This window comes from Dreissena polymorpha, chromosome 2 (genome assembly GCF_020536995.1).
Source record: "Dreissena polymorpha isolate Duluth1 chromosome 2, UMN_Dpol_1.0, whole genome shotgun sequence".
NCBI classification, from domain to species: Eukaryota; Metazoa; Mollusca; class Bivalvia; order Myida; family Dreissenidae; genus Dreissena; species Dreissena polymorpha.
In genome coordinates, this window is record NC_068356.1 from 95499688 (window position 1) to 95518768 (window position 19081).

Below are 19081 nucleotides of genomic sequence, written 5' to 3' on the forward strand. Positions count from 1 at the left end.
CAAACAGAAGTAAAAAAATATGCCGTCAATACATTTTGGCTCATTTTCTTTACTGTCCAAAAGACTGATGTTATTGCATTCATTTGTTAATTTGTGTTCCTGTATGCTGGTGTTCGCCAATTAAATATTTTTTTGCCTAAATTACCTTATTGTGTTAAAAAATGCATATGTTTGGTCTATGATATTAAAAAAAAAATGTACTCAGACCAGCCTGTGCAGTCCATGCAGGCTAAACAGAGAGGACACTTTCCACTTTTATGGAATTTTTCATTTTAACCCTTTGCATGCTGGGAAATTTGTCGTCTGCTAAAATGTCTTCTGCTGAATTTGTAAAATAAGCATTTTCTTCATTTTTTATTTCAAAGAATACTATCAGAATAGCAAACAGTTTGGATCCAGATGAGACTTTCTGTGGCGTCTCATCTGGATCCAAACTGTTTGCAAAGGCCTTTAAAATTCGGTTCCCGCACTGAAAGGGTTAAGGAAGTAGCTTCTATACAAAACTCCTGTTTATGCGTACAAATTTGTCCATGATTAGCCTGTGCAGACTGCAGGCTTATCTGGGAAGACACTTTATGCACATGCAATAAGCATTGTTTTCCAATAGCATGGCTCATTTTCATTGAAAAAAGCGTGTACTCCACAGTCAAATAGCTGCTGCATGAAACAATGAATCATAATAAGTCAGTTTTAGAGCTTTGGCATTGTGTCTTCTGTATCTTATTCAATCAAATTGTGCTTGGCTCTGTTTTTTTCTCAGGTCCTGGAAGGCCAGCTGGCAGCCATCACTCCAGGCAGCCTTCACTTTGTGGACGACGTCACAGAACCGTCCGGTGTCAAGTTCACGCTTACCCACCCTCTGGGGCCGAGGGACGGAAGTCTGGAACACGTGGAACGACCCTCGAAGAATCTCAAGACTTTCACCCAGGAGGACGTGAACAACAACAGAATCATTTACCGGCCGCCATTTGCTGAGCTAGGGTTCAAACAGAGAGATGTCTTCTTTTATTTCACGGGTATGTCAGATTTAACTTTTGTGTTTGTTACTAGTCATGTAATGAAAAAAAATTGATCTTTAAACAGAAATTTAGGTGCCACTGTTTTATTATGAGTAATAAGTCAGATGCTAGGGTAGACCCAGGACATGGTGTCTTAAAGAAAGACCTTGTAGAATGCCACCAGAGCCGGAATCAAATTGAGGACCCCCTGATCACTAGGCAGACACCACATCCACTATGCCACATTGACCTTTGACAAGGACAACACTTCTCACCTGATCTGTATTTTTCCTAAGAAGATACTGCCTTTTTAACAAAACAAACACCATGATTGCTAAAAGTGTAATCCCTGATTAGCCTGTGTGACTGCACTGGCTAACCTGGGACGACACTTTACACAATGCATTAAACCCCTTTTTCCTAGAGCAAGACTCATATTCATTGTACATCATTAAATAAATTTTCCTAGAGGAAGGCTCATTTATATTCATTTGTCACCATTCTGTAATAAATTTCGTTTGTAGTGGAAGATGAAGAAGTGGGTGTACCTATCCAGGAACACAAGTTCGTGATCACCCTCCTGCCAGTGAACAACCAGCCTCCTCGCCTGCTCTCCCCCACCCCCGTTCTGCGAGTGTCCCAGGGGGGCTCGGTTCCGATTGGTCAGTCCGTGCTGACCATAGTGGACGATGACACGCCCCTGCACGAGCTGACCGTCACATTGACCCGGGGCCCACATAGCGGCCTGTTTGAAAAGGCCACTTTGCAGAGGCAGAAAGAGACGATTAATCAAGGTTACAACTTAACATACTTCAGTTAAAAACAAATTAATCTGTTTGTTTTGTATTAAATGTGTTACGTATTTTATACACACATGTTTTGTTTGTAGAGGCAGAAAAAAACTATTAATCAATGTCTGAACTTACTGTAATTAAACAAAAAATCAAGCATACTTACGAATTGATATATTTTCATGGTTTCTAAAAATTTGCGGACATTTACTTTTAGTGTTTTTTAATATACATAATGTTTTTAACACAAAAAAGAGTATTTTGTAGTGTCCTTAAACTGTAACAACAGTAATACTCTAATGACAAACCAATAAATAAGTTTGTTATGTATGAAATGTGTTCCATTTTTTAATTTATATGTATGGTTTGAAGAATTTTAATTTCCTTCTTGATTTGATTGTGAAAAAGGATAAATCATCATGCAGGCACAATATAGAGGTTACTCAGCAAGGTGGTGTTAGCAGACTATTTTGTTTGTGAAGAAAATTACCTGAAAACTTTAATAAATAATTCTTAAACAAGAAGTGGTATTTAATGAAAGAAAGTAATGCCTGTGTAAAGCATAAATTCTCTTATCATTCTTAAATAATGTTTAGACATACAGAGTTCAGGTTATTCATATCTAAAATATATACATTTCTGTACAGATAACTTACGAATAGAAGACAATAAAATGAAATTATTTAAACTCATCAAACGCTTTATTGTTTGTAGGTGGAACGTTTCCATACCCTGACCTGGCCAGTCACATGTTCCAATACAGCCACGATGGTTCCAGTCTCCTGTTTGACACTATGCAGTTCTCAATCAGCGACGGGAACCAATCTACGCCCATGTCGGTGGACGTGAAGGTGATCCGCGTGGACAAGACTGGTCCGCAGCTGGTGCCATCTGCTACCTGTAGACTGGTTGTGAAAGAAGGTACGTATATTTAGTTAGACTGGTTGTGAAAGATTGTATGCCACTAAGTACTGGTTCTACCCAGGAAACAGATCAATGTTGGTTCAATAAGCCTGAGGCTTTTAATTCGATGGAGCTAAAATTAATAGGTTTTAATGAAATTAAACTAAGGAAGGTACAGAATATTCAGGGCTCGATTTTAACTTTATAATCCACTTGTACAGTTGGACTACGGCCCTAAGAAGTCACTTGTCCTTACCAAAAAGTTACCTGTTCTATGTATAGTAATATTTTTACATAAGTTTTATTTAATAATCATTATAGCAGAACTAGAAGAGTGACCCTTTAACCTTAAAAAATAAATAACACAAACCAATGATTCAAAATAAATTTACTCTTTAACAACTTAACAATTAATTGCCGCTGCAGTAATACACAAAAGGAATTTAACAAACATTTATAAAGGTTGTGGGAATTGATGGAATCTCTTTGTTATACTAATTTATCTTCATAATTATTAGTACTTTTGTGTTATATTTGTATAGCCTTGCCATGAATTATTGTAACATGACTGATTGCACTGTACTTTCTTAGTATTCCAGTGATGTTTGTATGAAAATCTATAATGCATATTTGTAATTAAAATGTTTAAAAAATAAATATAAATAATTTAAAATAAAATAAAAAATTAATTTACAATGGCTATACTCTAATTTACAACAATTTATTTTACATAACAATAAAAACTCATTTATAAACACACGTGTATAGACACACAACACAACTAAGTAGAACTTTGTAAATACAGTCCAACCTGTCAATAAAGACCACTCAAGGGATTTGGTCGTTGTGGTCTTTGTTCACAGGTGGTCTTTATTCGCAGGGTCGATCGAAACTTTGCAAAATATGCTAGTAGTTTTTTAACAGGTACCTTATCTATGTATGTGCTCTATTGTTTAAATGTTTGAATACTTATGCATGTATAATGAAATAAAGGATTGAAAACACAGTTTTGTTTTACATTTGTATATTTATTACATGTTGTATTTCTATTCCCTTATGTTTTTATTATTTATTTAATTTATCATATACTGTATAAATAACTATTGACATACATGTATACGTACATGTACATGTAATTCTACAAAGAACAAAGTACAAAATACACATAACATAGCAAACATTTATACATGAATCACTACTACACAACCAGTAAAGTTGACAATGATGGACAATATATGATATCTGATATTTATATAAGACTGAAAACATCCAAGAATAAGATTCCAGACAGATACTCAACGTACCAGTAGAAACAACAAAACACATAAGCACTACGACCCCCGTCCCCCTCCACTCAAGACACACACAAAATCAAAACACTCACTTAAAAAAATCACTTTAAAATGCTCTGAATTTGAGTTTTTCCTACACCAAGATCACTATCCACTCGTCTACAACTGTGTCCTTTACCTAACAAACTAATGACCTTAACGCGTTCTTCCAACGTCAAAAACTTACGCTTGGAAGCAATGATGGTTAACTTGAACTGACAATTACTTTTCTATAATCTATGAACGTCTTATTACGGAGAAATTTAAGAAAAGAATAACTATCAAAATGTTTGTCTTCAATAGGCATCGTAAATGATATGAAACGTTAATTTCCTTAATGTGTTTATGAAAGCTCAAAATTTGTCTTTGATATTTTTGGCAATTAGTACATTAATCGCGAGTCGCTTAAATACAAAGGCAAATTTTTACACTTTCGACAAACTGTCAAATGCATAAAAGAAGCAGACGACTACCAATTAGCAAAGCATGTAAAAAAAAACAAACAACTGATATCGAGAACAATAAACTGTCACTTGCCAATATCTCCATAGCGACCGACGAGTCCACTTGTAAGATGTTTATCACATGACTACGCAGCGTCCTGGCGGCCATTTTGCTTTTTAAAAGTTGCGAAATCGTTGATTTTTATGATTGCAGTGGTCGTTGTAAGCTATCAAAATGGAGATTTGGGAATGTAAAAGGGTGGTCGTTGGTCTTTGTTCACAGGTGGGCTTTATTCGCAGGTTCAATATATAGTGAAATCGTTCGGGAGGAAATCGGTGTGGTCGTTATTGACTGTTGGTCGCTATTAACAGGCGGTCGTTCGGGCAGGTTGGACTGTAGTGTTAATTGTCATCATTGTATGAATAAAAAAAATTGGTGTCAACAGGCAGCGCATGAAAAGAATGTTGTTAAATAAGATAACTGGGAGCTAAGGGAGGCAGTATTGTGAATTCAAATATATGACTTATCTCCTTAAGTTTGTTACCTGGTAACTGGACAGTACCTTTGTTAACTGGATAGTAAAGTACACTGCGTAGAAATTGGTATACCATGCACTTTGTTGTTTAAATGTCTGAATGAAAATTCGGAAGGCAATTCAATCCAAATAACTGGATTTTCTTACAAATTTTCTTTCTACTTTATGAGAGTTACAGAAGACCTTGTTTCACTTATCTTGTGTGAACATCAGATTATTTTTTGTCAAAACAAAAAGGTTCAGTGGTTGTAAGTGAAGATATGAAGTTTTAATTGTGGACTGGATAAAATGAAGGGAAAAACAACAACTTATGACAATGCAAACAATTTGTTAGCTCGGCTGTTTTCAGAGAAAACCCGAGGTATTGTCATAGCCAGCTCGTCGTGTCGTGTCTGTCGTCGTGTCAGCCGTTCGCGTCATGCTAAAACCATAACATTTTGTTAAGGTTTTGAACATTGGTTCTAAAATCAAAATGCTTCCACCTACAACTTTGAAACTTCATATGTAGCTGCACCTTGATGAGTTCTACACGCCACACCCATATTTGGGTCACTAGGTCAAAGGTTAAGGTCACTGTGACCTCTTAAGAAAAAAAAAAAAAAAATTCTGACAAGCTTTCATTTATTCAAAAATGCACCCGCAATTGAGCGTGGCACGCGTTATGCTGTGCTCTTGTTAGACTAATTGTGCATGTATCTCATGAATCAAATGAACTTTTTAGTCTGTAACACAGATCAAAACTAACAACAAAGGAACAATGGCAAATTTACCATCTTGTTATCCCCCGCCATAGGGATATTGTTTTGGCATTGTCCGTCCTTCCGTCTTTCCGTCCGTCCGGAGCCATATCTTGGAAGTGCTTTGGCGGATTTCATTGAAACTTGGTATGAGTATGTATATGGATAAGAGGATGATGCACGCCAAATGGCATTGTACACCATCTGTTAATAACGGAGTTATGGCCCTTTGTATCTTGAAAAAATGCTTTTTTGAGTGTCAAATATAATACTTTTGTGTCCAGAAGTATATTGGTGGGGATATCAATTCAACGAATTTGCTTGTTTACTTAAGCAGTGTACATTTTAACCTTTGAAAATTAATAGTCTGAAGGGTTTGTGAGTGGATCTATATATGTCAGTGCTAACAATCTTCACAAAAACATGAAACAGTATAATGCTTCATGTAAATTTATTGATAGATAATTTATGTTAATTTATTGATAGATACTTTACATGGTAATTTTAATAATTATCAATGACATAAATTATTATAAATATATATCTAAGCTCTGATCAATTATGCGTACATGTAGGTGCATTAAAATATATTATTTTCAAAAACAAGTTTTATTAAAATGTTAATTATAAAAGATAAACTCTATGAATATGCCCTTTTTCTTACCTAGATATAAAATGCCTTGCCTTATTGAACAATTCACAGAAAAATTGGAAATATTTTTTTTTTATAGTGTTTATATTAATGTGTTCTTTTCCACTTGAAGAGCTATTGCAATTCAATAACAATGATTTTATTGTTATATTCTCCCACAATGATCTGGTCAGTGTTGGTATTGTAGCAGACAGACAATGGTTTGCTCACTCCATCTGTTTTTGAAGCAAGAGTTGCCAGCTTCTTTCTTCCCTCATGATCCACCTGTATCACAGTCTTGGAGGCATATGCGCAAACAAGGACCTGTCCAGCAGGTGTTACATGTAAACTATGTGGGTTCTGTAGATCAGAGTCAGTGAAGGTCAACAGTCGGGCTCCATCTTTGGCCAGTGTGAGAAGCTTGTTGTTTGTATAGTTAGTGACAAAGATCCGTTCACTATCAGGACTTAGTGCACATTTGAACACTACAAAACATAAAACATATTTGATACTAACAGGTAATAATGACATAAACACTTTTACACATCTAAAAATAATCTCATGAAAGTTCATTAGTGTTTTTTATTATCCACAGTACAGCAGTTAAAATATTTTATGTTTAAATAATGATATATAAATGTGTATAAAATGTTCAATGTCTTCAATATTCAAATATATTCATAATACAATTACCTGTAGTGTATAATACTGCTGGATCCTCATAAATCTTTTTCACAAGTGTCCCAGTCAGTGTGTAATGGTAGAGAGCAGTGCCATTGGTGATATACACTGCTCCCTGATGGTGGGCAATGCCAACAGCAGCATGTGATAACTGCATTTTCCTCCCAATCACCAGCTGCCCATTACTAATAGAGATAAACTGTACATCACAATTAACAGTAACAGCAACCTCACTGGACGTTATTGGGTAAATGTCCCATGGAGAACCAGACACATCACAGTGACTGGACACATTGTAACTTTTGTCCAACAGTTTCACCTTCTTATTTGTGCGATCTGCAACAATGACATGACCACTAGGCAGGCTGCAAATGCCTATGATAGAGCAATTAGGAGCTGTGTCACTTGGTATTTTCACATTATACTCAAACTTCCTCTTCACAGTCATCACCTGGTCTGGAATCATTTTGAGTGTGAGCGACTGGATGCTGTGTACAATCCTCCCTAGACTAGACTGTTGAGACAGGTACTGCTCAATGTCTGTGTTTACATGGAATATCAGTGAACTCTGAACCTTTACAGGGTTCTTTCTTAGATAAGTCTCAGACTCGTGTATTTTGTCCAGACATTTCCTGCTGGCTATGAACTCCATTTCTTTCTTGCTCTTATCACAAAGGCCCTGTACAGCTTCACTGAGTTGTTGGAGTTCATCCTTCAGTCTGCTGCAGTTGTCAACATCTTTCTTAAGAGAGATTTGCAATATGGTCCTAATTTCATCCAATTCTTTCAAAGTAGTTTTTTCTAGTTCATCCAAAGCAGCATTTAATTTCTTACGCTGGTCTCTGATTTCTTGCAGTTTTTCACTATATGATCCCTCCACGGACTGTATGCTGTCCTCTTGTGTTCTCTTGAACTTATTTATTTCAGCAAGAATTGTTTGAATTTTGTTTGAAAACTGCTTCATATCCACTGACAGCTGTTTGAGTGATTCAGAAATTAGGGCCAAATTGGTACATTGTCTGAAAAGGCGACATAAATGTCAGTAATCAAGTAGACATATAAAATATCTAGGTGAAATAAATTATATACATAATAAGGGTCTAATTGACAGTGCTTCTAAGGAAGGTGTGTTTGTATTTATGTACATTTTTAATATAATTCAGTCTACCGGTAAGTAGTTCCTTACCAGTGAAAACCATTTTTTAATCGAGATGTGTAGAAATATTATACTTGTAACATAGTTTCAAAATTTTAAAACAACTCTTGAAATTCTTCAAACAAGTGAGCTTTGAAAATACTACCTAATTAAGATATTTGATTGATGTAAGTAATAACAACGTCCCTTTTTATAGTTGTGTTCTTGTTCAACTACATGTACTGTAATTACTCTTAGTTTTCCGACTCTCAATTTTTTTAAATAAATGATATGAAAATTCAGAAATGAAAAAAAATACAGGTGTCCAAAAATTTAGACACAGGTATGTTATGTTTGTTTGTCAATAATTAGATTGAAATAAAAATAATAAATTAATGTCAAATAATGTTATTGTGTTGTGCTCTTCTTTCTCTGTTTTGAAAAAATAAGTAAAGTTCAAATCTTTGCAATATCTTACCATAAATGGTATTAAAAGGATAAAAACTTACTGCTTCCTTAATACGATATCATTTCAAATGCTTTTGGATGAAACCATTGTTTATTACTGGTGTAAATGGTGATTTACCCAATAATGCAAATGTTATGGTCCATTGCGCTCTGGCATTATATTAATTTTTTAATGTTTTATGACATAAATCCGGTTGTAAAAGCACATGATTGAAGGGTCAGCAGATAAGCAAAAGCAGGGGAAAAAAAATGGTAATATAGCTTTTGAAAAGATACTGTTAGAAAATTTGGAGTAATTAATTATGGTCGAAGGACCCAAATATCCGAAATTAAGAGTCACGAAAAATAATTATTTTGGCTTATAAAGAGGTTGTCTGAAAAATTAGTGTCTGAAAACTTAGAGTACCGGTAAGTACGGTAATTTCACTTACCTGTGATTCAGTAAAACACAGTCAGAGCAGCACAGCTGTTTGTGGTCCTGGCAAAACATTTTCAGTTTCTTGTTGTTGTGAACATCGCATTTCAGTAGCAAATCCTCCATTGTTTTTGTTAAAGGCCATTTATTTGTTTCTCCCCTTCCATATTTCAAATGGTTTACAAATATATGATCATGATAATGAAGGCATTCTTCACAAAAACACTTCAAACAAGTTTCACAAAAAATTTCAGCACTTGCTTCTTTATTTTTACTTTCGCAAGGGCTACACAAATAGTCCTTCACTGAATCTGAAGATTTATGAACTGAATCTACAGAAGTTGCCATTTTCAAAGGGCATTGAGGACTGTCTTCTATTTAAAAGTTGTGAATTCACTATTATTTTGAGTACTTTTATGAAATACAATTTGTGATTTCAAGACCAGAATGTGTGGCAAATTGACAGTCCTGAAATTTAAACTGGTAAAGGCTGCTTTATGTTGGCTGTTTAAGCTAACAACCCACTTTAAATACACACTTCAGTACAATGTCCATAGTCAAGTCACAAAACTATCTTGTACATACCGTCCTTTTCCTAATAAATGCTCCCGTTCTAATATTAAACGCGCCCTCCCTAATAAACGCGCCCCTATCATAATAAAATGAAGGAGAGATCAAAATCATAGCGCCCCCATTTCTTGGCTGCTAAGGTGTAAAGTTATTGCATTTTATTGACGGAATTTTTTTTTATCAACAAGGTACAGTACAGCTCACGCAAAACCAACAAAGTCCGCGATTAATGTCATCAAGTGGTCGCGGAGATAAAAGTGCAGGCATATGCTTCTATTTAAAGATTTGATGAAATAAGCGCCCAATCAGGGGAGTTGTATTCCAACATGCGTAAATCACCTGACATGATTTGCACTCGCCGTGTACAGCTATTTTTGGCTACAAATTCTAGCCACATATACATAGTGCATGTGAATGAAATGAATTTCTTTGTCCTGATAAAAAGCACACAAAAATTGGTGTGGGTGTATTTATTTGTAAATAAACATTTCATAGCGGGTACAACATTTTATCCCATCATCAGACGTGCATTGTCGAAATAAACCACTGTGGAATAAATTTTCCTCTATTTCGGCAGTGCTGAAATATAGCTGTCATGCGCGGCGGAGAATGGTCATATTACTCAGAATCAACTATAAAGTAATCATTTTTAGTAAAATCGAATCAGATTCAACAAAACAAACAATTTGATACCAAGATGTAATATATTTTTAACACATAATGCAACACAATAAGCAAAAAAACATTATTTACAAATATTAAGTGCGCGTACTCGTGACGTCATTATTAACACGTCATACGACACAATGCATGTTCTTTCACGCTAAAGCTGCAGTTGTTTAGTGTGTTTTTTTTTTCCATTATTTCTTAAAAATCGGGGACGTAGAGGTATGATAAACAGAAAAACAGGTTGGTTACTGATCTTTTTGTAATGTATAAGGCTCGGCACGATTAAAATAATGAAACAATGTTTGCTTAAAATAATTTTGGGATTTTCCGTGTAGTTCGATTTTCCTATTCTATTTTTAAAGAAATAATTTACGACTAAGAAAATTGATGGGGTAAATCGAATACTAGGTCGGTGCCGAATAAAGCAAAGTTGATTTTTTTACTCGGCAGGAAAATCTGAACCACTCGCCAAGGCTCGTGGTTCAGATTTTCTAAGCCTCGCAAAATAAACTTTGCTTTATTCGGCACCGACCTAGTATTCTCTATGAGATCATTAATTTTAATTTCCATGAAAAGTTTCGTTGTGAATTTCAACTAAATTACTGGGCTATCTTGCGAATTACTTGGCATTGATATTTCCTCTAAATAAAATATAATTCAAACATGCTGTATAGTTACCATTACGCTGTTTCAGTTCCTTTGTTATTGAAACAATTATTGTATTGTATACTGACTGCACACAAGTGTCGTGTACAGGTCATTTTCGTCTGTAACGACCAATTAACAACTTAAATAGCTGCCCAATCGGGACAAGTCTCGTTTCCGAGATTAAACTGTGTAAATTTCTTCGATATGGTTACTGACGTACAAAATCATCATTTTGAGAGATGACATCCGATGGTAACTGTATGAAGTATGAAGAGAAGCTGACAAAATGTTAAAACAATCGCGTATAAATAAGAATATCAGGGTATTATCTGAATCTGTTTCTTATATATGTTAATTTGAAATTCTTTAATTCATTAATTTGAAAATTATTTAACATTTGTTATAGTATACAATAAATATTTGTACATATTTCTCCTGGGCGAATCGCCGCGTGTCAAGACACGGCATGATGCGGCTGATCGATGCCGAGGCAGAAACAGAATGATAATAGGGTATAGTAATCTGGTAAAACTAATTGAATTTGTGATATGTTTACGATTGCTCAATGAACTTGGAACTTTTCGCAAATACCGGTAAACACATTTCAGGTGTCAGCTAATATTATACCTAAAGGGGGTGAAATAAACGCGCCCCCTTTATGATTTGCAATGCGTCCGGGAGCGTTTATTAGGATAAAGACGGTAGATAACATTTGTCATTTTGCAGATAACAGTGGTATAAACCATTTACAGAAAATGGTTTAAACTTGATACATGTATTCAGTTAAAGGGACTGGTTTGCAGATATTTATATTGGAAAAGGTTGTTTAATGTAAATTTTAACAATTGTCTAATATTAAGAATATGATATCTGGAAAGGTCTTAACTAATCGAAAAAGCAAGAAAACACGGTTAATACAAAATATTGCCTTGACCAGCTAAGGAAGCAAAATCTGACACACTTCAATAGCACCACTGAGGCTTTAATACTTTACACAAAAATTCTAACAGTATGTAAGTTATATACACATTTTCCAAATGTTCAATTAAGGTGTTACAAACACTCTTTAATGTTATGGATTCGCTTGATAATTATCCATAAATGATCCAATTTTATTTGGGCATGGTTGTTGTTTTGCTTGTGTGAATAAAATGAATCCATTATTATTTTAACCTATGACAATTTTGTGGAAAGTTGTCATTTTGATCGACTAAGAACACTTCTCTTTAACAATTATGTTTCTGTCATTGGAAGTTACAAAATGTGGTATTTCAAACTTCCTATACCTTGATTCACAACTAGTTGATTTATTTCAGGAACAACTCAGCTGATAACAAGAGATGTGCTTGCTTTCACTGACCAGGAGGACAGTGACATCAGTCTAAAAATAGCGCTTACCATGGAAACAACTCATGGGAAGCTGTTGCTAAGTAACCAACAGGTCATCGTCATGGGCACATTTACACAGGCTGATATCAACAGCGGTAAACTAAGGTGAGTCATACAAAAGGTAGATTGTTTTGTTAGTATAACTTGTGTAACATTTTGTAATTATAGGATAATGTAAAAGAAGTATCATTTTTAGAATTTTAGAAATTCTTAAAATAACCAAAATTTATTAAATTGTTGGGTTCTTTCCATGCTTTGATTTGTGTTTAATAAAATTAAAACAACCTCGAAAAGTTTATCAACCCTGCATGCCCCCACACATATGTGAACTTGTGGTGAGACCAAATTAACAAAAACATAAGTAGATTAAAAAACTTTACTCAAAGTGAGTTAAATAGGTGTAAAATCTTAAATTTATTCAAGAAATTTAGGTTAATTGAAAATCAGTTACTGTAGAAAAGTTTTGGATCCGTGACTCAATTATGAAATATTGGGTGTCAATACAGCAGATCTGCTGTGTATTTGAAAACATAATTAGCTGCAGAACAAAGATTTTCCAAAACTTGTTTAACTCACCCGCAGCTTTGGTTAATTAATTAATCTGAAATCACAAACATAACAATTTGTGCTTTGGAAAATCACCAAAAAAATGGAAAAGCTCTTTAAAATGTGCATAAAACGGATAAAATGCTAACCATGTGATGTGTTATGATTTTATAATATTGGAGACTTATTTCAATACAATAAATGTTTCTGGAAACATCCTAACAAACTTTTTTTCAGCTACTTGGCTGACTCAGAGGTGGGCATTAACTTTGTTTCCGAGGTGATGACCTTCAACGTCAGCGACCTCAGCGGAAACATTCTGCCCAGTCAGACCCTATATGTGCTCGTAGAACCAGTCAATAACGTCCCTCCAAAGGCACAAATAGTGGGGGACCTCAAGGTTTGTGTTTTCTTTTCCGTTTATTTTTGTCTTCTTGAGATAGAATTCCTAAAATTTGTTTGATTAATCTTTAAATGTATTTGTCTATTTTTTTAAATATTTTTTGTAAGATTATTGTTTTTAAGTTGCTTAACATTAACATAAATTTATCCAAAATGTGATAGTACAAAGTTTTACATTGCCAAAGCCTTTCATGTCCTTGAAACAATTTGTTTTGCATTCAATTGAGTGAGAATTATAGTATTTGATTAATATTTTAAATAATGCAAACATGTAAACATGTTGTTGCTTCTTTTTTCAGGTCAGTGAAGGTATGGACAAGGTCATATCCAGTGACCTTGTTCTGATTGATGACCTTGACACACCCCTGTCAGACCTCACCGTAACCATAGTGACACAGCCAGAGTTTGGGGCAATCAGGAACAGGGAGCCGGGTAAACTTTTTTTCTGTATTATTTCATCCATTGTGCAAGGATAATAATGTTTAATGTTTATATCCTGTGGATGAAAATATTAAAATATCAAAATGAAAATTAAAGTACTGTTGTGAAAATAAAGGGCATAGTTTTAACTTCTGTAAACCTTTTTCCTGTCCTTTGTTATTTAAATGGGGCTGTATTTGAAAAAAGTAGCCCTGAGCATTTATAATATGTTTTATTGTTGCTTTGTATGTTATTTTACTTAACCCTTTATCAATTAGATACGTATTTTCACGCATGTGTAGTCCCTTAGAAAAGTCAATTGAATTTTAGACCTTTCTTACTAAATTCAAGATTTAAAGGCTTAATTTCCAACCCTTAGATACTGTTGAGCAGCAAACAGCATAAAACCTGAACAGACTGCGAATTACTTGCAGGCTGTTCTGGTTTTATGCTGTTTGCACATAGCCATTGTCACTTTGCTTCTGAGTGAGAAAGGGTTAAATGATTTGAAGTACTATTGAAACATGACCTTGTTATGTTCTGGTGTTCAAGTGTATGCAAATCTCCAATAAACACTGTTAACAATTAAGACTACATCTAACTAATGACTCAGTCTATTCTGTCAATGCAGAGAGCACCACTGGTCTGGTTACGTCGTTTGCTGCGGAGGATCTCCGGAATGGCTACATTTTCTATACCCAGTCTGACCACGCTGAAAAGGAACCAGTCAGCGATGGGGTCGTCTTCTATGTGGATGATGGTGCCAATAGATCACCTCCATATCGCTTGAATATTTCAATTGAGGTAAGAAAAAATTCGACCATTAAAAATGTTTCTTATCAGTTCACTGAAATAAGAATGCTTTCCCCTTAAATTTAAAATAATAATGATGTTGATTGATTAATTAAGTCTTGGCAGAAGCGAATTTTTTATGTGTGGAAAGTTACAGTTTTGAATCTGATGCATCATTATATATGTCTTATAAACAACTTTTTTAAATAAATGCATTATGGGGAATAGTTTCCATAGATACTGGATAGGAAAATTCAGGTCCTTTTAAAGTATTATAAGTCTCATAAATCCATGACTATGAAAATCTCTCACAAATCCATGACTATGAAAACCTCACAAATCCATGACTATAAAAATGGTTTTGAGTTCTACAAGGATTCATTGGTTTATACAATTTCGGTTGCTATGGTTACAGGGTGTGAATGACGAGCCCCCAGTGGTGGTGCTGGAGCAGCTTTTTGTTCAGGAGGGTCAAAGTGTGACCTTGACCAACACCTCCATCTTCATCACTGACCTTGACACCGGCCCTGGCAACATTTCCTTAGTCCTGGGTACGCCCCCTGAACATGGTCAGTTGCTTTCATCACTTGTCTTACCTGATTCATTGGCTAAGCAAGATCACATGTTACCGAATTCAAAATACTCAGTGTTAAAGGGGCTAAGTCAGGTCACATGGTGACCTGAACATTTAGTTTGTCATATTTATGCAGTAGTGGTTCAGATCCAATCAGTTGTCATTCTTTCAAGGTCAATGTCATATGAAATGATTCCAGCCCTGCATCACAGTGTATTGGGGCAGTAATAAGCAAAGTAATGCATTTAACCCTTTACGTATTTTGACGAGTTTGTAGTCCCTCAGAAAGTTACATTTAATTAAAGGCCTTTCTTACTAGACCCAATATTTTAAGGTTTCAATGCAAACCCTGTGATACTGATGAGCAGCAAACAGAGTTACTCGCAGGCTCTTCTGGTTTTATGCTGTTTGCTCATAACCATTTTCACTTAGCTTTTAAGTGTGTAAGGGTTAATTTGTAACCATTGATTAAAACTCTTTAAACAAAATATGTTCAATAGCTTGCCAGTGTATGTATCAATGTATGAATAAAACAAAAATATGTAAATAAAGCCAACATGTCTAGTGTTAGGGAAACAACACATAACATATTGACATGACATAAAGGTAGACCTAGGTGTTGTTTCAGCCGTCAAGTCAAACAGTCAAAAAAATACCTCAACAATAGCCAGTTTGATAATCAGCTAATTTGCTTCTTTACTGCCTAAACAAATTCAATAACACCAAAGATACTCATTCATAAGTCTCTCTTATCACTTTTTGGTGGAGGTAGGTTAGTTAAGGGATAGGGGTGGGGGTTTGATGGGGGGTAAAAATCATTGCACCATTATGACAAAAATGTGTTTTTATTTGAGTCTTGGGAATAACATTAAAAACACTGTTAATTGAAGTTAATTGAATTGAAATTTTCATGTCTGATTATATATTGTTATTCTGATAAAAGCACAATGACAACACTTTTCATATTGTGGTTTTAGGAGTACTTAAGAGAAAAGTATCCAAAGCAATGCAAGTGGATGCTGCAGAATTGCTGAAAAAGAATGCCTCTTTTGTTTACAAGGTAAAATCCATTTTAGAAATCTATTGTTCTTTTTATTAAATAATCTTTTGATGTTCTTGATATGTCAAATAGAAAGGAGTGTGAATTCTAACTGATACCTGTATATTTATTTTAAAAAATGCGCTTTTCGTGAATTAAATAAATACTTTATTGTGTGTTTTTATTATTGCAGTGAATTTATTTGATTTACTGCAGAGGAGAAACTGTGTGATTAGTAAGAAACAAATTATTATTTGATGTATTTTTATGACCTTTTTTAGTCAGGTGGGTGAGATGTCCATAACAACCTTCTGTTTGAACCTATATATTTGAACTTGATAACATAAAAAGTTTTTAAAATCAATTGTATAATGCATGTTTATTACAAAACTGGCATGTTATCAACGCAAGCGATCTCAAATGTGAAATTACTTTAATTTCTGTAGAGCGGTTCGAGAGGTATGCCATTTTTAGTACTCTTAAACATTTAAACTACTAAAGGCGTTTCGGTCAACCGGTAAATAGCTGGTTAATTACCGGTTACAGCAAAAGGTTAACAAGTTAATGATTTTTGTAACCTCTTGCATCCCTAATAAAAACCATTGATTTATTGAGACATTCTTGAGTCTCCAAGTTAGTACTTTGTGTCTTTCACGACAAATCCTGGATCCTTCCATAATGAAGATTAAAGTACAAACCTCTTAAGTGCAAGGTAGACATAATATCATGGCAGCCTGATTTGTTTAGCCTTGTTCTGGGAAAATAGGGCTTAATGCATGTGCGTAGAATGTCATCCAAGTGATGTCACTTTAAGCACACGCATTAAGCCTAGTTTTCCAAAAGCAAAGCTGAATTTTTTGCAATGTTCTATTTTAAAAAAAAAAGCTTTTTTTTTCCAGGACATATTGGAAGAGCTTCTGATCTATGTCCATGATGGGAGTGAGGTCTCGATTGACTCGTTTTCATTAGTTGTTTCCGATGGCAACCACACTATGCGGGGTCGCGTCCCCGTCATTCTAGGACTTGTCAGCGATGAGACGCCTCGGGTCACTGTGAACAGGGGCTTACGAGTTTATCCTGGTTTGTTTATGATGTTGTTAATTTATTGTTGTTGATCATTTTCCCCACATAATGTTATTGAAGAAAGAGAATATTTGTTTCTGGGCATTTATCAAACAGTAACATTTACAAACTTTGTTTATAGTTTTACTTTTTTCCTTTTCCATAAAGTATGAGAAGAAAATAGTTTGTTTTGTGTTTTCCTTCTAAAACTATACCTTAATGTTATTTTTTTTTAAGCTGCAAATTTGAGAAACTCAAACTGTGGATATAACTTTACATTTACTTTTTCCATATGGTATACAAAGAAAAAAGCTTTTTTTTGTTCCCTTGTAAAAATATACCGGCATGTTAAAAAAAGATCTATATGAACTCCAAATGTATGAATACCCAATATTTGGGTATGCTTCAAAGTTGATCTTTTTTACTGTACTTTGTGTTACCATAAAATTCTCATTTTGCAGGTTCAATTACTCCAATTTCTAACAAAGAGCTGTCCAGCTCTGACCTTGACACTGATGCTGACCACTTGACCTTCACCTTGACCTCTGATCCCAAGGTCGGGTCACTGTACCTGACCTCTGCTGGTCAGCCACGCCCTGTTAGCATGCTGGGTCCTGTTAGCAGCTTTAAACAACTGGACATTGATCAAGGTTTCAGTTTGTTGTTGTGGCAATACTTTTATAATTTTGTTAATTAAATTTAGCTTTGTGATTGTGCAAGTTCTATGTAATTATAATGCTGCTTGTTGAATCCAAGAAATGATGTAACTACTGTCGATTACACAGGTTCAACATAATTGCAAAATTTAATTTTGAAAATTCACTCAATCATCTTCCAAAAAAAAATATGTTATTCCTCACTCACAACTTTAAGGTTAAACTTAAGTGTAATACAAGAATAACATTCTAATTATTTGAATTTGTGAACATTGAGAAAAAATGTCTGTTTCACATTCTTAACAATGATGCATGTTCAAAAGAATATGACCCACGCTCTGGGAAAACAGGGCTTAAAGCATGAGCACAAAGTGTCGTCCAAGATAAGCCTGTGCAGTCAGGGAAAGCACTTTCTGCGTTATGGAATTTTGGGTTTAAAGAGTCTCTTCTAAACAAAATCCAGTCGCCATAAATTGTCGTCCCTGATTAGCCTGTGCAGTCAGCACATGCTAATATGTGATGAAACTTTATGCACATGCATTTAGCACCATTTTCCTAGAACGAGGCTAAAAGTAATGGTCTCATAAATGTATATTCTATCACATGGTCCCTCTTGCTTCAGGCTATTTGGAGTACCGCCACAACCGAGGAGAGTCCACAGGCAGCGTCATGTTTAAATTCACCATATCTGACCCGGAGAGGAATGAGGCCAGGGGACAGGAATTCTACATTACAGTCTTAGGTAAGCAGGGAATCAGGCTAAATTGCACTTTACCGGTACGCAGTTGTTTACCACTATCAACAAAGCGGGGGTTTTGGATCGATAGCCCCCGATAGCGATACTAAGGAAATATATAGGATAAAAAGGATTATTAGGTGTTGTGTTAGGTGTTTGGTGTTGCGGGTAAGGGTTAGGGTACGCTTTTCCATTCTTTTTTACGTACCGGTAAAGTGCAATTGTCCCGGGAATCATTCTATATTGTATGTGAATTTGCAATACCCATTTTGCTTATAGAAAAGTCTGCACAGGCTTATCAAGGACAACACTTTCTGCTTTTATGGTATTTTCCATTTATTAAAAGGAAGTCTGTTCTTAGCAAATAAATCCAGTTTAGCTGGAAAGTGTTGTCCGTGTACAGGTTAATCTTGGACGACTATAAACCCTTTACCACTTAGGTATGTATTTTAACACGTTTGTTGTCCCTTAGAAAGTTAAATTGAATGAAAGACCTTTCTTACTGGATT

At 34.9% G+C, this 19081-nt stretch overlaps 2 protein-coding genes across 2 annotated transcripts in view; one reads left to right on the top strand and one right to left on the bottom strand.

Annotated features, from left to right (window-relative positions):
• The window catches only part of LOC127869915 (extracellular matrix organizing protein FRAS1-like), a 200603-nt gene that overhangs the window by 146429 nt on the left and 35093 nt on the right, over positions 1-19081 (top strand). The window contains exons 26-37 of the mRNA XM_052412574.1: positions 761-1016; positions 1523-1792; positions 2504-2710; positions 12273-12450; positions 13129-13291; positions 13593-13725; positions 14345-14517; positions 14921-15074; positions 16057-16139; positions 17018-17198; positions 17642-17830; positions 18459-18578. Coding sequence (XP_052268534.1) covers positions 761-1016; positions 1523-1792; positions 2504-2710; positions 12273-12450; positions 13129-13291; positions 13593-13725; positions 14345-14517; positions 14921-15074; positions 16057-16139; positions 17018-17198; positions 17642-17830; positions 18459-18578 — 2107 coding nt within the window. The remainder of the gene's footprint in view (positions 1-760; positions 1017-1522; positions 1793-2503; positions 2711-12272; positions 12451-13128; positions 13292-13592; positions 13726-14344; positions 14518-14920; positions 15075-16056; positions 16140-17017; positions 17199-17641; positions 17831-18458; positions 18579-19081) is intronic.
• On the bottom strand, positions 6303-9612 carry LOC127868122 (uncharacterized). The gene is made up of 3 exons (XM_052409738.1): positions 9086-9612; positions 7064-8070; positions 6303-6855 (listed from the first exon to the last, which is right to left on the bottom strand). The coding sequence occupies exons 1-3, from the start codon at positions 9415-9417 to the stop codon at positions 6506-6508; spliced, it is 1689 nt and encodes a 562-aa protein (XP_052265698.1). The 5' UTR covers positions 9418-9612; the 3' UTR covers positions 6303-6505.

What these genes read in the sequence shown, in the direction of transcription:
- LOC127868122 (XM_052409738.1), bottom strand. Translation starts at nt 9,417, where the DNA reads ATGGCAACTTCTGTAGATTCAGTTCATAAATCTTCAGATTCAGTGAAG. An exon ending in TGTGTTTTACTGAATCACAG is followed by an intron (nt 8,071 to 9,085) that starts GTAAGTGAAATT and finishes TCGCCTTTTCAG; the next exon opens with ACAATGTACCAATTTGGCCC. An exon ending in AGCAGTATTATACACTACAG is followed by an intron (nt 6,856 to 7,063) that starts GTAATTGTATTA and finishes TATGTTTTGTAG; the next exon opens with TGTTCAAATGTGCACTAAGT.